Raw genomic sequence first — 14399 nt, forward strand, 5'->3', positions numbered from 1 at the left:
TTTTAACTATTTTAAATTCAGTACAATGGAAAAGGACTTAAAAGCATTTGGTGTGAATAACTTAATGCAGATCTGAAAAACAACTGCCGGGTAAAACTCAATTGACACTGGATGTGGTCCATATACAAACTCCTGAACTCAAGCTGAATTCTCATGCGAGTATTAAATTGCAGTGCAGCCTTGGAGTGACCCTTTAGGAAGGAAACAATACATAGAATAGTGTGCTTGATACCAAGAAGGCTCTATATTTAAGCATGCAAGCATTCAAACTTCATGAAGAAGAAGAAAGCAGAAAAGATAAAGGCAGTTTAGAAGGTGAAGAGGGCATCTAGGAGAACAGAAGAAAATGCACCACATAAAGACATCTAATTTATGTAGGTATGTTATTCCTCACCTTGAAAGTTGTCAGCAAATTACCAAAAAAATAGCAGATCTGAAGTATTTATTTGATAGAAGACCATCTTCACCCTCAATTATCCTGATTAAAGATGTTAGATATTTTTAGTGTTCAACACTTACCTTTTTATAATCAGCAGTACAAATATAAGAGCACTGTTCTGTTCTTTCCATCTTTAACTGTGCAAACAAAACCAAAATATTTATCCAAATTTATCCAAATATCCAAAACTCATCCTATTTATCCAAATAAATCTGGATAAACCATTCTCCTACAAGCAGCTAAGTAAATTTTCTTACTCTCTCTCTTCTAAACTATTTGTTGAATTTAGTTTCACTTAACTATGCTTACTTTCTTGAGGGGGTACAATGGCTCTCAAAATGTTTTCCCAAGACTACAGTTTAATGATACAAAGCATTTGGCAGCAATACTCCAGCTATAATTGTTCTTGACTACTCAATCCCCAGTAGTGGTATATAATACCTCTCAGTTTGAGGATTTGATCTGGTTTTAAAAGCCTGCAAAAATGCAGGGGGTGGTGGAGAGGCAAAAACAAATGGCCAGATGTGGGAGAGTGGGAAAGAGAACACTTGGGACTTACTGAAACTGATTTCTTCTTCTGTGCAATCATGCATCTGTAACAATATGAAAAGAACTTAATTCTTAGGGCATTTAGGAACGTCCTAAAGTATAGTTTTTGAATACTGAATGCCAGATCTAATTCACCCAGGAAAAAAATATATGTTGTGGGAATGGGCATTCAAGTGTATCGTTCAACATTTACTGTACAGAAGTATTGGCCTCTCTTGGTGTGACACTTTATTTCTCTGTTGGTAGAGGTTAGCATTATTTTAGGCTGTGATAGAATTTTAACTATGGTTTTGGAGATGTCTAGTGTCACCACTGCTTGTGATTTGACTGATGTACTAAGGCAGGGCTCTCACTGTTAACAAGATTGGAAAGTACAGTTCAGCATAGCACCATCTCCTTGCTGTGTATTGTGGGATTCAGCTCATGCTGTTTCTGTGGAGTCTTGAAAAAAAATAAACACAAAACAAAGCTCTTAAATGCTTCATTCACAGTGAAGGTTTTCTTTACCATTGTCCTTCACAGTCCATTACCACTTACATATAATGTAGGGTCAATTTTTCATGAATTTTGAACAGGTATTGTAATCAATTGGACAACAGAGTTAGAAGGAACACTGACTGAGTATTAAACTGTCCAAGACAGACAGGAAAAGAAAGATGTTTCCTTTATAAATTCAAATTCAGCAATTTGAATTTTTGGCTAGAGGATGATTGTAAAATTCCCATTACTGTTCTGGCTAATCTGCATAACATAAACAGGTCCTTAAGAACATCAGCTGAGCTCAATTTTTTTCTTCTCATGGAAAACTTACCCAGTGCTAACCTCTGGAACCACTTCTGGTACTGAAAGTTCACCAAAAAAAGCTGAAACTTTCAAAGGCATAATACCTGGAACAAAACTGTAAGAGCAAGAAGCAGGAGGAAAGATATTTTCATGGTGTAAAACATGGTAAGAAAGAACAGTCTAGGAGAAAATCCTGGTCCTGTCTCATCCACAGAAAACATGAGCCTTTGTCATGTATGGATACTGTACAGTGTCAATAGGTGTGTATTCCTCCTGGAATTCCTTCTCATCAAGAGAAAAGGCCAGCAGAAGGGTAAAAAATTAGAGTACAAAGGTGCACTTTTAGTGCTTTGAGTTTATACATTAATGGCTGGATGGTGGAAGATCATTTTGTGGCTACTGCAAGGAACAGAAGGCAGGAGGAAACAGTGTGGTTTGAGCCACCTGCAATGCAGACAGAATTCTGGTTCTTTTTTATTCTGGTTCTTTTTCTTTGTCACCTAAGTAAGATGCAGTGATCTGAATACTTTCAAGTGGATTTCATGCTGCCTGAGAGGAAGATCCCATGATGTTTAAAAACCAAATATATGTGAGTTGAGCTTGACTGTCATCTGGCCTTAATTAGGCTTTTTATACTAATTTTGTACTAATGCATTCCACATAGAAGCTTGAGAAGAGGGGTTTAATGGGTGGGCAGGCATCAAGACATCATTTCTGGTTTTCTGTTACTTTCAAGTAACATGAACTATAAAACTACTTCTGTTACTTTCAAGTAACATGAACTATAAAACTACTTCTGTGGGAAGTCAGTATTTTACTTCTGCTGTAGCTTAGGTATGAAGTTGTGTAGCAAGAGCAGCTTCTACTAAAAGATTCTAATGAGAAAAGCAAAACACACAAAAGACTGGACAATTCTAAATCTTCCAGAATAGATTTAAAAAGGAAAGATTAAAAAAAGATGCATTTGGAAAGGACTAAGATCTGTGATCTGCAGTCTTGAAGAAACAAGTCCAATCTAAGCAAAAAGCTTGAAGGTTTTTCAGCCTTTGCTGTCTGAGAGCATAAAAGCACGAGGATTCAGGTACAAAAGGAATTACATCCAAGAATTGCAAAGAGAAGCAGTAGATTACCAGGGGTAAAAGGAACTGTGTCTTAAAAGTATAAAGGAAAGTTACTAGTAAAACTTCCTCTAGTCCAAGTGGAATTTAGAATTCAATATAAAGTAACACTTCCTGTAAATGTACTAATGGGAAACATAATATGCAGCTTTTCTTGGCTGACAGAGCAGAAAAGAAACTTAGAGGACTTATTCCTGTTTTTTTCTTAAAGGCTAATCTGGGAGAAGAAAGGGGTAAATGTTGAATATATTGACTGAGATATCTTGTAACCTGTGACTACAGCTCAATGTACAGAACAATATGCCTTTTTTCACTTATCTTGCACAAAAACTTTAATATTTGCTCTCTTATTTCCTTAATAAGGGTAAGTGTTACAGCCTTAAAAGTTTCTGAATGAAATAATGTATTGGGTCTCTGTATCCTGTGGTCATCAGCTATGAGCCACTACTCATGTAGGGCTCTGAGTACATTGTCCTGATGCAATTGGATTATAGCACCAGGTGGGAGGATCAGTTTTCACTGGAGAAAGAATGAACTACTCTAATGCACCAGGACAGTGGAGGGCTGAGCACAACAAATAAGTAGCTGTCCTTTGAAGCTTTTTTTCTTTGAGTGATTAAAGTCCCTGCTTAAGTGCTTATGCTATAGTTATAATGAAAGCCACTAGCTTTAAACAATTTTCTAATTTCTCCCTTCCTCACCCTGCCACAAAGACACTCACTTTTCACTACACTAGAAAAGAAAATTTTAACAATAAGGTAAAATTATGGAGCTATGTTATGCTGTTTAGAAAATCACTAAAACATATTCTGGATTAAAACAATACTGGTAAATATGCTGCTTAATTATTGAATAGAAATTAGAGGGGTCCTGCTGTTTTTCTGTCTTCTTGAAGGATTCTCAATGATCTCTGAGGGATTATGCCTCCCTCTGAAACAATTACCACCAAATTTGAAGTAAATTCAATCTGATCAAGACATCATTAGTTGCAAGGAGTAAATTAAAGTCTAGATCTGTTGCAAGGGGAAAGGTCAAATTAAATCCTCTTGAGTACTTTATTAATTGTCTAATGAAAAAACATCTAAGTCTGGGATTTTTTTCACTGGAGAGCTGCATGTCAGTAATGCAACTATGCATGGACTGGAATAACACTTGAAGCCTTCTACAATTAAAGGCATAGACTCATCTACCATACTACATATTACTTACCACACTTACCATATTACATATATGACATATATGTAATATACATATATGACCATACTCAGTATTCCCAGGAACACCCAGAAAGAAAAATATGCCTACAAAGCATTATTCTGCCAACAGAGCAGGAAAGGTAACACTACTGCAGCAACATACACTGAGGTTATACTATTGTAATTACAACCGGGCTTACTTGCAACAGACTCCCACTAATGACTGTCAAAGAGAGGCAAGCATTAGACTCATGTGTGCCAAAACATGAAGGAAAAAGCTGAACATCAGCTGGTGCTGCTTTACCCTTTACACAGAGAGGGGAAGAATAATTTACAGTATGTTTATTACTCCACACAGGCAGCACTAATCCAACCATGGCAATGCACAGGGGAGTACACTGTTTGAACCTTAAAGAATGATAACAGTTAAAGCAGAAAAGCAAATTACAAGGTCACATCCTACTCTGATAGGTCATCTGCATACTGTTTATTTGATATTCCTTATTCCCAGCTTTCAACTGATCCATGGTGTTTGAACACTTAGCCTGCTGCTTTGTTTCAGTGATCACTGCAGTAAACCCTGAGCATCAGACACCAGAACTCTGCAGTGATAGGAGCCAAGATTCTGGTTATCTGTTAGACTGAATAAAAAGAACTGTTGCATAGCTTCAACAAACAACTAACACCTTAAATTCATTATGTCCTTTCTTGCAACCTTTACAGTAAGACAAAACTGAACCCAGTGTATCACAGTTAATTTTTATATTTACACCTTTAATATAGTCAATATTTCTATAAATTCAGATATTTTTACTGTGGAGTTTTATAGAAGCGTATCTGCTTGAAATCACTAAGCAATTTTTAAAAACACCATATGACTGAGTGCTTTATAATGCTGTTTTTAACAGACTATATCATAATAGGAAACTTCCTACATGGAAGTAATTTTGCAATTAAGTAAAAACCTACAAAACTTCAAGTAACTTTCCCCAGGCAGCTCTGTCTCTTACATACCTGTAACATTTCTAGCCTAGCTACATTGTTTTGGTGACAGCAATACAACAGCCTCTTCAAAGCATGTGTAATTCGTGGATTTATTATGCAATTATAAAGTGACAAGATTCATATATTTAAACTTGTATTTTAAAGTAATCTATTTCATCAGTCAATTTTTAGTCCATGTAACCACTTCTATTGAAGTCAGCTGCATTACTAATCAAGACTTTCAGTAGCAATGCATATACAGATAACTCAGTCTTTAGATTTTCACTGAATGTGCAATATTGCATACACAAATCTGACACTTTATTTATGCATTTTACAACACAGAATCAATAGTTTATTAAAGGCTGCATACACTATCCACAGTGCATAAAGTAGATATCAGCCATACCATTTTGAATTTTAGCATAACAAAATATTTATTCCACAGTGGATTTCTGAATATGAAAATCCTATTTGCTCTGAAAATAGTTCCTGCAAAAAGCCACACAACCCAGGTCCTGAAAAACATTCATGCCTATAAATTATATTCATTACTGGAAGAATTTTAATACAGTAGGCCAGCAATTACTTTCAATGCCTCTTAAAACTTGTACCAAAAAATATACATTTTCCATAAAATCAAAAAATAAAGTATCTGAAAATGTTCTGTAATAAATCTAGAAAAAGGGGAGGGATCCAGTATTAAAAGTTAAATTCTGCTTTCACATACACAATTTCAATTGATACCAATGCATAGTATTTGTACAGCTGACAGAAGAGTTTGACTCCATCTGCAAGATTAAAATGCAACAGCTATGCAAAGTAGTTTATTTCACAAGAAGTATGCAAACTGTTTATTTCACAAGTTTCACTTTGTCCTTTAGAACTCTAAATTTAGGATTGTTATTCACTTTCTTATTGAATATGGCTAGGATGTCCTCTTCTGTTTTGTGATGTTCACCAGCTACTGCATAATATTGAGCTATCACCTGCACAAAGATAGAGAAATGGTTTTTAGTCTGTGAAGATAATTCCATTGTAAGCAATAATACATTTACATTACTACATTAAAAGTGCCATGGAAGCTATTGTGCTATTATTCCTTTTCAGAACTAGCACTGAATTTCTTGTGTAATTCAGTAAGCAATAAAAAACCTGTCCTTCAGCTGACATTCTGTTAATTGATATTCCATTCAAAATGTTGAACTTTTTGTTTATGCCATCCAGAATTTTCTGAGTGTCAGCATTACACAAATAAATTCACAAGACCATAGGAGATTAAAAAAAACATGTTGTACAGTACCTTTTTTCTTAGTTTCTTAATTGAAATTTCATTGTCTGGAGCCTGTTTCAGAACTGCTTTGATGGTTCCCTTCCAGTTGAATTTACCTAGAAAATAATTAGGTGGACAACACTGTTAGTGAAAGGAGCTATTCTGAGTCTTCTCTGCTAGTAACCAGCCATCAATCTCCTGATTTTGGAATCAGTTTGGCTACCACAACAGTTGTTACCTTACTGACCCTACAACAGGAGGGTGTCTTAAGCATAAAATTCATCAGTTGCTCCTGAATATAAAATGGAGATGAAGAATCAACAGAGTACTTGAACAACAGGGGTCACAATTGTTTTTACTCAACTTCTGCACTTCAGCTATTAAGCAGAAACTCTTAAATAATGCAGGGATAGTTAAGATCCTGTCTCTTCACACTTAAATCACAGGCAGTCAGATTTGACCATACCACCTTCAGAGGTCATTAATTGGTAGTTTATCAAATAAATGATCTCTATGTTCAAACACAGTCAGAGCATGACAGGTGATAGGCAGAAGTAGGTTTATCTAAGCATAAACTAAGGTCCAACGTGTCTGAAGTCAAATTTATGATTCCTTTATGAGCAAAAACGGGGATATGACAGACACCAAGAGGTCTAAGAGTTGTTACCCTTTTTATTGTGCTGTCCAATGTGCATGGCAGCAGGGAAGAGACCCACTGTGGTGAAACCTCAGTGTCCACTGGAATCAAGCACAGCCAAAGGCTGCCAGCACAGCTCAAACAACATATTAGAGAAGTAATTCATTATCAGGTGTTCAGAGTAGCACAGGCTACTTACTCTGGAACAGATGTGTATACTGAATATACACATTCATGTATACTGAGGCACAATGGCTTGCTACAGAAGCTGTGCTTATATCATGCATTAGGTCTTTTCCAGAGAGTTTTGTAATGATCTAAATTGTTCCTTTAAGAATACCTTTATCTGTTCCCACATTTTCTTCATTGTCATTGACATTTTCTGTTTCCATGTCTTCTGAAATGCTTTCAGTTTTCATTCTCTTTGTTTTGGTATGAGGTTCCTCTAGAGATGGAATTGGACAAAACATACACAAGAAAAATTTAAAACGAGAAGTTCTCACATGTTTTGTCAATAACATGACTTAAGTTTTTGCTCTTGTAACATGAGTTTATACTTACAAAGTGGTTCAGATTTTATAAAAGAAATGAAAGAAATGTGCAATCATTGTTAAAAATAATCTAATTTGTATATCTTATGCACTACTTTAAATTCTACTTAGGTAGTTTATTGAGCTTTGGAATTGAGAAAAAGCCTCTTCAAAACAAACAGGAATATAAGTTGTATGATGGATACCTTCCACATGTTTATGCTTGCGTTTCTTTACATTTGTTTCCTCTTCTGTTTCACTGTGATTGCCATTTCCATTTATTTCAAATTCATCCTCCACACTCTCTTTTCCTTTTTTGGACTTTTTAATCTTTTTTACTTCTTCCTGGTTTTCCAATTTCAGATCTTTTTTCTCCTTCTTTTTATTCTTTTGTCTCTCTTCTTTTCGTTCCCTCTTATTCTTTTTTTTCTCAGTTTTTTCATCTGTAATTCCATTTTCTTCTGCCTTTGTATTTTTCCCAGTTTCTGCAGGCTGCTGCTCTTCCTTCTGTTGTGGCTTATCTTGTTCCTTTTCATTTGAAGTCTTTTGTTGAAAGAAAGATAATTACAGTTTTCACATGTGCTTTTTGACATTGCAACTTTCCTCTACTAGATCATCAGTAACTGTTCAGAACACTGATATCCTGAAATCAATTAAATTGCTCACATATGATGTCACCTGAGAAGCAGCACCAGTGAACTAATGTGCCTGATGCTTTTAACTTAACAGACTAAATGCTAATGAACATCACAGGAGAAATATTATCTTACAACATATGTAATTCCTAGTTGAAGTAAGTGTCTATTGTGTTTTAAATTATTTGTTAAATGTAATTAAGGAAGTGACAGCTCTTTAATTTACACAAACAAAACTACAGCACATTACAGCAAGATGCAGAACTAATTCCCAAATACACAGCCCTTGAGTAATAATCTCTTTTGCCATCCACTTCCATGGATGGCAAAAGAGATTATTCTTCCATGCCATCCACATGCCATCCATGTGTCTGGGACAACAAACCATTATGACATGATGCTAAAAGAGGCACTCCTGCTTGAGAATTTCAATTGAGTATATACACTTCAAGGTATGTATTACCAATCATATCTTAAGATCTTTTTAAGATTTCTTAAAAGTGAATTGAAATGCTGTGTTATGTATTTTATTTTAATGACAAGCTCTATGGACAGTGTTATTGTTTACATTTGTGTTTACATAAAAGGTTTTCAGATTGAAGAGCTTTTATAAATTAGTGTAAGTCAAGGGAGAACTGCTTGTGACTTTAGTGGAGTTGTATAAACTCAGTATTAATGCTCCAGTAAAACAGTGTATTTCAGTGTCCAGAATTTATGTTATGTTCCTATGCTTTAGTAAAGGTATTTCTTTCTTTCCCGGCTCTTACATTTGGATTCCTCAGTAAAAAATAAACTTAACTGGAATCATCAAATCAGAAACACAAAGCATCACCAACAGGGGATTAATGCCAAAGCTATGCCTACACTCTTCCTCAAAAGAATTTGGGCAAAAGGGGGGAGAGCATCTTTACATCAGCTGAGAAATGAGCTTCTCCCAACAGCTCTTGAGTAGCAGCAATAGATGCAAACAAACAACACCCTACCAAAACACACTAAGATATAATGAAATACCTAATGAAAGAATTAGGCACTGACAAAAGGTCAGAGTGAGTCCACAATTTGGACAAAGGAATGGGAGGAATTTGCACCACAAACTGGAGAATTTCTCTCCCCACTAATGAAATAGGTAAACTATATGCTTGTTAATTTCTCACTCCAATACATATAAATTTGAGACCAATAAACTCTGAAAGATGTCTTATTCCATCTTAGTGTGTGATAAAAGATTGGAACAAAGATAAAGGCAGAGCTTTTCCTTTTCTTATGTACTAGTAGCACAAATTAGCCTCCTGATTATCATGGCACAATTGTGTCACCATGTCCAAGTTTTCAATCACAACCTACTCAGTATGAACAACTTCAGCAACAGTTCTGTGTTCCACAAATTAACAATTTAGTTGAGAAATATTACATCATAACATAATCTGTTGGAACTGTGGGAGACAATGTTTCCACTCACATCTACAAAGGGAGTCTGAAAGGTTTTCCTTCAAACATTTTGGAGTGCATTCCCATTTTATAATGTATCTCCAGTTAAACTTACGTTTCTGGTTGCTTCTGAGAAAACACTCCACACCTGATCTTGCAAATTGCTGTCATTTATTCTCAAACTGTTCTTGATCCAATTCTGTGCATAGAAAAAACAATTACAACTGAAAACATCCACTTCTGATTTTATTTCTTCATTACCATATAATTGGTTCTTGTTTTTTATTTTTCATTTAAGAACTGAATCACTGCTTTTGACTAAGATCTGCTTAGAGGTTACTCCTATTAAGTCTCTCAAGCCTCTTTGTTAAATTGTTTCATGTAATGTCTAGGGACTGTTAGGAGGCTACACCATATATCTCAATTGCCTCCCCAAGTGGCAAATATATACAGAAGATAATCCTGAAGCATTTTGATACAAATGGCTACATTAAGGTCCCACCAAATCTTCTGACTGCTCCCATGAGTTAAAACATTAGTGATCTGATCTTATTTATTTGTGCACTGTATATAAGGTCACACTCCTAAATGGATACCTTAGTTTATTACAAGAAAGTATAATTTAAGCAAATGGTTCAATGCAAACATTTCAAAGTTGTTTGGGTTATTGCAGGTGTTCCTGGTGAAAATGAAAGTATAGCAGTAAATTATGCTGTTCACATTATGTGCAAGAGATCAACTTTTAGCAATGGGGAATTCAATGTTAAATGTAATATAAAGATTTTTGCATTGCATTAAAAACCCCAGGAAATGTGCATTAGTAAATTGGAACAACTAACTGCAAAAACTTCTGATCTTTCACTGCAATGTATCTTATCAAAAAGAGAGGCTTCTGGAAAATACTAGTTTTCCTGCTCACAACATTAATCCTGTAGGGAAATAGTCTAACCTTCAGCTTGCTAGCAGCAATTTCACCACAGCTCTATTAAGTTCTATTTGAGTGCTTTGGAAGCAAGCCTGATCTCCTCTCAGCCTCACAATCTGATGCACAGAACAGAGGTGGGGGGAAAAAAGGCCCCTTTTTGAGTAATTATTCACTTTTAATGAAATTCTTTAGCCACAGTAAATTCTTGGCATCTGTAATTTACTTTAGTGAAGCATGCAGAGCAGGAGAGTCTGTCAGAACACTGAGTAACAGGAAAACTCTCAAAACAGGACCTTGCCTTCAGGAAAAAAAACCAAAGCCGAAGAAATAAGAAATCTTTAAAAGTATGTATAAGAATTTGGGCATTCAATAGAAATAGCAAATAGCCAAAAAAGAAAGGTATTGAAAACAGAACAAACCTACATATGGAGATTAAGCTTAAAAGGAAGTATCTGGCTTACTACCTAATTCAACTGGCAGACCAAGAGTCATTTAAAGCAAATTTTACAAACACTGCCTATTTGAAATTCAGTTATTACACAATCTATACAAATGCCCAAATAAGCAATTTGTCCCACCTTTGTTAAAAGAGAGTGGCGTTCCTTAAAAAAGTCTATTTTTGTGTTCACTGCACAGATAACTGCAAAGCCCTATTAAAACATACCTGAAACTTTACTTTTTTTCTTGGAATGTTATCAAAGGCACGTATTTGCTCCAGAATGTTCCGCACTTTGGGACTTATGTTGGGCTTCTTCATCACCTCATGAATTTTCTGAATGAAGAAAAACAGAATTAAATCAGCAAAGCAGCATAAGGAGCAAATGGTACATGTCAGGTGTGCAAGTCTGAAATACACTGGGCAGAAATCACCCAGCACTTGTAGCTGGTGTAGTCTGCTCATAAGAAATGCTCAAAAAACATGAGAAAAACACTGACCTTTGGCTCTATCATAGCTTGTTAAATGTGTCAAAATTATCTACATAAACATTTATACCTATGTAGTAAGCAGAGGTAAGCAGGACTGCTCACCAGTGCTTTCTGATGAATAAGTTACAAACGGTAATAAAAACATTTCAAACTAAAGTAACTCTATCACAAAAGGGATTCTTGCAGCATGAAAAGACCTGCATTAAGAAAAGCACCTTTTTGGTTTGAAGTTAATTAGAAAAATCAGGCTTACTTTTGATGCCACAGCTGACATGCATTTCTTCTGGCAAGAGTGCCAGCTTCAACAAGCATTTATCCCTGTATGACAGCTCTGGATATTCCTGTGCTATGGGTGTCAGCATGACAGAAGAGAGATTAGACCAGGGCCTCATGGCAGCCCTTTGAACAGCACTGCTTGCTTGTGGGGGAAAAAGGCTCTGGGCTCCCCAGTACTTAGAGAGCACAGCCACTGGACACTGCAGAGCCTTCCTGTACTGCTGAAGATGTGGTGACTGAAACGCTTTGTGAATATGTTAAGACTGTCAACAAAAGGTAACTGCTAATTCCTCATCCTTCTACAGAGGAATCACTTACTATTGAGGCAGGCTACCCATGCTCATAAGCAACAGTCACATCATGCTGCCTTTACAAATGTCCTCAACAGTGCTCAATCTCAACAAGAGCACTCATCTCTGACTTTATTCATCACACACTTCAAGCATGCATACAGCTTAGCAACTTCTTAGCATGTGTTCTACTTGATAGAAATAACAATTCCATACATAAATGTGATCTAACTTCCTACTAATGGGGTTTTAAGTGTGTTTGAGGTCTTCCCAAAAACCTTTGAAGTAAAGCCATAAGAGAGTAGATTCTTGTGAAAGACAGAAAGAGTAGGAGATATTTCTATCCATGCTGGAGCTTCTTCTGTTCAACATGTTTACAAAATATCTGACAAGAGGACAGAAAATTTTCCCAATGATATGAAGCTATTCAGGATGAGGACTATGAGGATTCCAGAAAGATCTTAAGAAAAAGAGTGACTAGGTAATAAAAAGGTGAAATACATCCAACACAAATTCACATAAAGCAAGAAGGAAGGAAAATCCTAATCTCACATCTAAAATGGCAAGCTTTAGTTGACCATTGGAGCTTAGATACAATATCTCAGGGTTAAAATAGCCAATTGCATGAAAATGCCAGCACAATGATCAGCAGAAGTGTTAAAAAACCAAACATAAAAACCACTCAAAAGTAGATTAACTGACAAAAAACAGTTAGAAAGGAATAAAGGACACAGAAAATATAATCATGACATATGGTAAATCTATGGTTCTCTTGTATCTTGAACAGCATTTCACAAACATACAGTAGAGTGGGAAGATTTTAGAAGACCAAAGATCTAATTTACACATGAAGAACAACTGAGCAGGGTAGGATTTCTGAGCCTTGAACAAAGAATATGAGATGGGGAGGAGTGCCTGACAGACACCTACAAAAACAAAAATGGCATGAAAAAAATGGAAAACTACCAATGTCTCTTTGTATGCAGTTGGGAACATTACACTAAATCAAACCAGTAAGAGACAGATTCAAAACAAAAGACACATTTCTTACTAGGATAAACACAGATTTATCAAGGAAATGCCAGAAGACAGCTGGGGATATTGGTAAAAACAGATCTCTGGCTTGAGCCAGTACAGGCCCTTTTCTGTTTTTGATAATTACAGACAATAGTTACTGTAGGTGTATGCAGTACAAACCATACCTGAATCCACTCCTGCTGTTTAGCATCTCCTTTGCTAGCTTTGGCTTCAAAGCCTTTCCCACCATATTTCTGGTCTTCACTTACACACTTGATGTGTTCCTTATAGTCGTCACCCCTGAACATAAGAGATTTTTAACCACAGGTCATTGAAATGCTTCACTCCTCCAACTATGCAACACTTAGCCAACCAACAAGCTAAAGTAATAGATTATTTAAATGAATGAATCATTTAAATATTATTACTGTCAACACTTAAATTATTAAAATGTGATGTGCTTAAAGTACATGCTTCTAAGACCACAGACATTTCTGTCATGCTACAGCTTTCAGTGAGAATTTCTGACTTGCATCTCTTGCATTTGTGACAAGAGTGAGCAAGGTTATTTCCCATTCTTTACATACCAGAAATCCTTGCCACAATCCATGCAAGACAGGCACTGACAGTTTCTGCAGATGTTCACATGCTTTTCAACCTGCGCCTTCTTCACAGCTTCTCCACACGCATTGCATGTGAAAACTACCATATTGGCGAGTGGTCAGGAGCCTCTTCCTTCCCACAAAAGCACAACTCTAGGAATACAAGAAGAAGATTATCTTAATTCACAGCTTGAAAGAAACACCTGGAGGGCCGAAGCGAAACACACCCGTGCACCCACTGACGGCCAGGGTGAGCAGCCCGGCGCAGAACGTGCAAGAGCTCTTTCCCCCTGATGCCCTCCGTGAGCGCAGGGGAGAGCAGTACCCGGGAGCCAGCAATCCCTGCATGCGCCACGCCAACGAGAACCGGTAACCCCCCTACCCATCACCCGAACGGAGAAACCACCTGTAACTCCCACACCCACCACGCCAACCCCGGCACCGGTAACCCCCGTACCGCCCCCAAGCCGATACGCGCAGGCGGCGTGTCCCGCTCCCTTCCCCTGCGGGACCGCGCCGCTCCATCCCGCTCCCCGCAGCTGCACACCCGTCTAGGCCGGGCCCCACCGAGCGGTAGCGCTGAAGGGTGGCCGGGCCACACGGCTTGGGAAGCCCGGCGTGTCCGCCAGCCGAGCTCCTGGGCGGCAGCCGGCTGCTGCCGTGCCGCTCCCGTTCCCGCTCCCGTTCCCGTTCCCCCGCACCTCAGCAGCGGCCGCCTCCGCCGCCGCCCCGCGCGGCACGTGCCGCACCGGCCCCTCCGGCCTCGCCGCCCCGCGCCTGCGCTGCCGCC

General features: G+C 37.5%; 1 protein-coding gene across 2 annotated transcripts; it reads right to left on the minus strand.

Annotated features, from left to right (window-relative positions):
• Window positions 1-5160: 5160 nt before the first annotated feature.
• LYAR (Ly1 antibody reactive) lies at window positions 5161-14397 on the minus strand. 2 transcript variants are annotated; one of them, XM_066549200.1, is made up of 9 exons: window positions 14311-14397; window positions 13595-13762; window positions 13193-13307; window positions 11162-11269; window positions 9688-9771; window positions 7716-8052; window positions 7320-7424; window positions 6373-6458; window positions 5161-6058 (listed from the first exon to the last, which is right to left on the minus strand). In XM_066549200.1, the coding sequence occupies exons 2-9, from the start codon at window positions 13714-13716 to the stop codon at window positions 5924-5926; spliced, it is 1092 nt and encodes a 363-aa protein (XP_066405297.1). In that variant the 5' UTR covers window positions 13717-13762; window positions 14311-14397; the 3' UTR covers window positions 5161-5923. The 2 variants fall into 2 exon arrangements, with proteins under 2 accessions (XP_066405297.1, XP_066405298.1); XM_066549201.1 differs by lacking the exon at window positions 14311-14397 and adding an exon at window positions 14157-14273.
• Window positions 14398-14399: the final 2 nt, after the last annotated feature.

The sequence above is a fragment of the Molothrus aeneus genome, chromosome 4, assembly GCF_037042795.1.
Source record: "Molothrus aeneus isolate 106 chromosome 4, BPBGC_Maene_1.0, whole genome shotgun sequence".
In the NCBI taxonomy this organism is placed as follows: domain Eukaryota; kingdom Metazoa; phylum Chordata; class Aves; order Passeriformes; family Icteridae; genus Molothrus; species Molothrus aeneus.

What these genes read in the sequence shown, in the direction of transcription:
- LYAR (XM_066549200.1), bottom strand. Translation starts at nt 13,716, where the DNA reads ATGGTAGTTTTCACATGCAATGCGTGTGGAGAAGCTGTGAAGAAGGCG. An exon ending in GATTGTGGCAAGGATTTCTG is followed by an intron (nt 13,308 to 13,594) that starts GTATGTAAAGAA and finishes TCTTATGTTCAG; the next exon opens with GGGTGACGACTATAAGGAAC. An exon ending in AACAGCAGGAGTGGATTCAG is followed by an intron (nt 11,270 to 13,192) that starts GTATGGTTTGTA and finishes TTCTTCATTCAG; the next exon opens with AAAATTCATGAGGTGATGAA.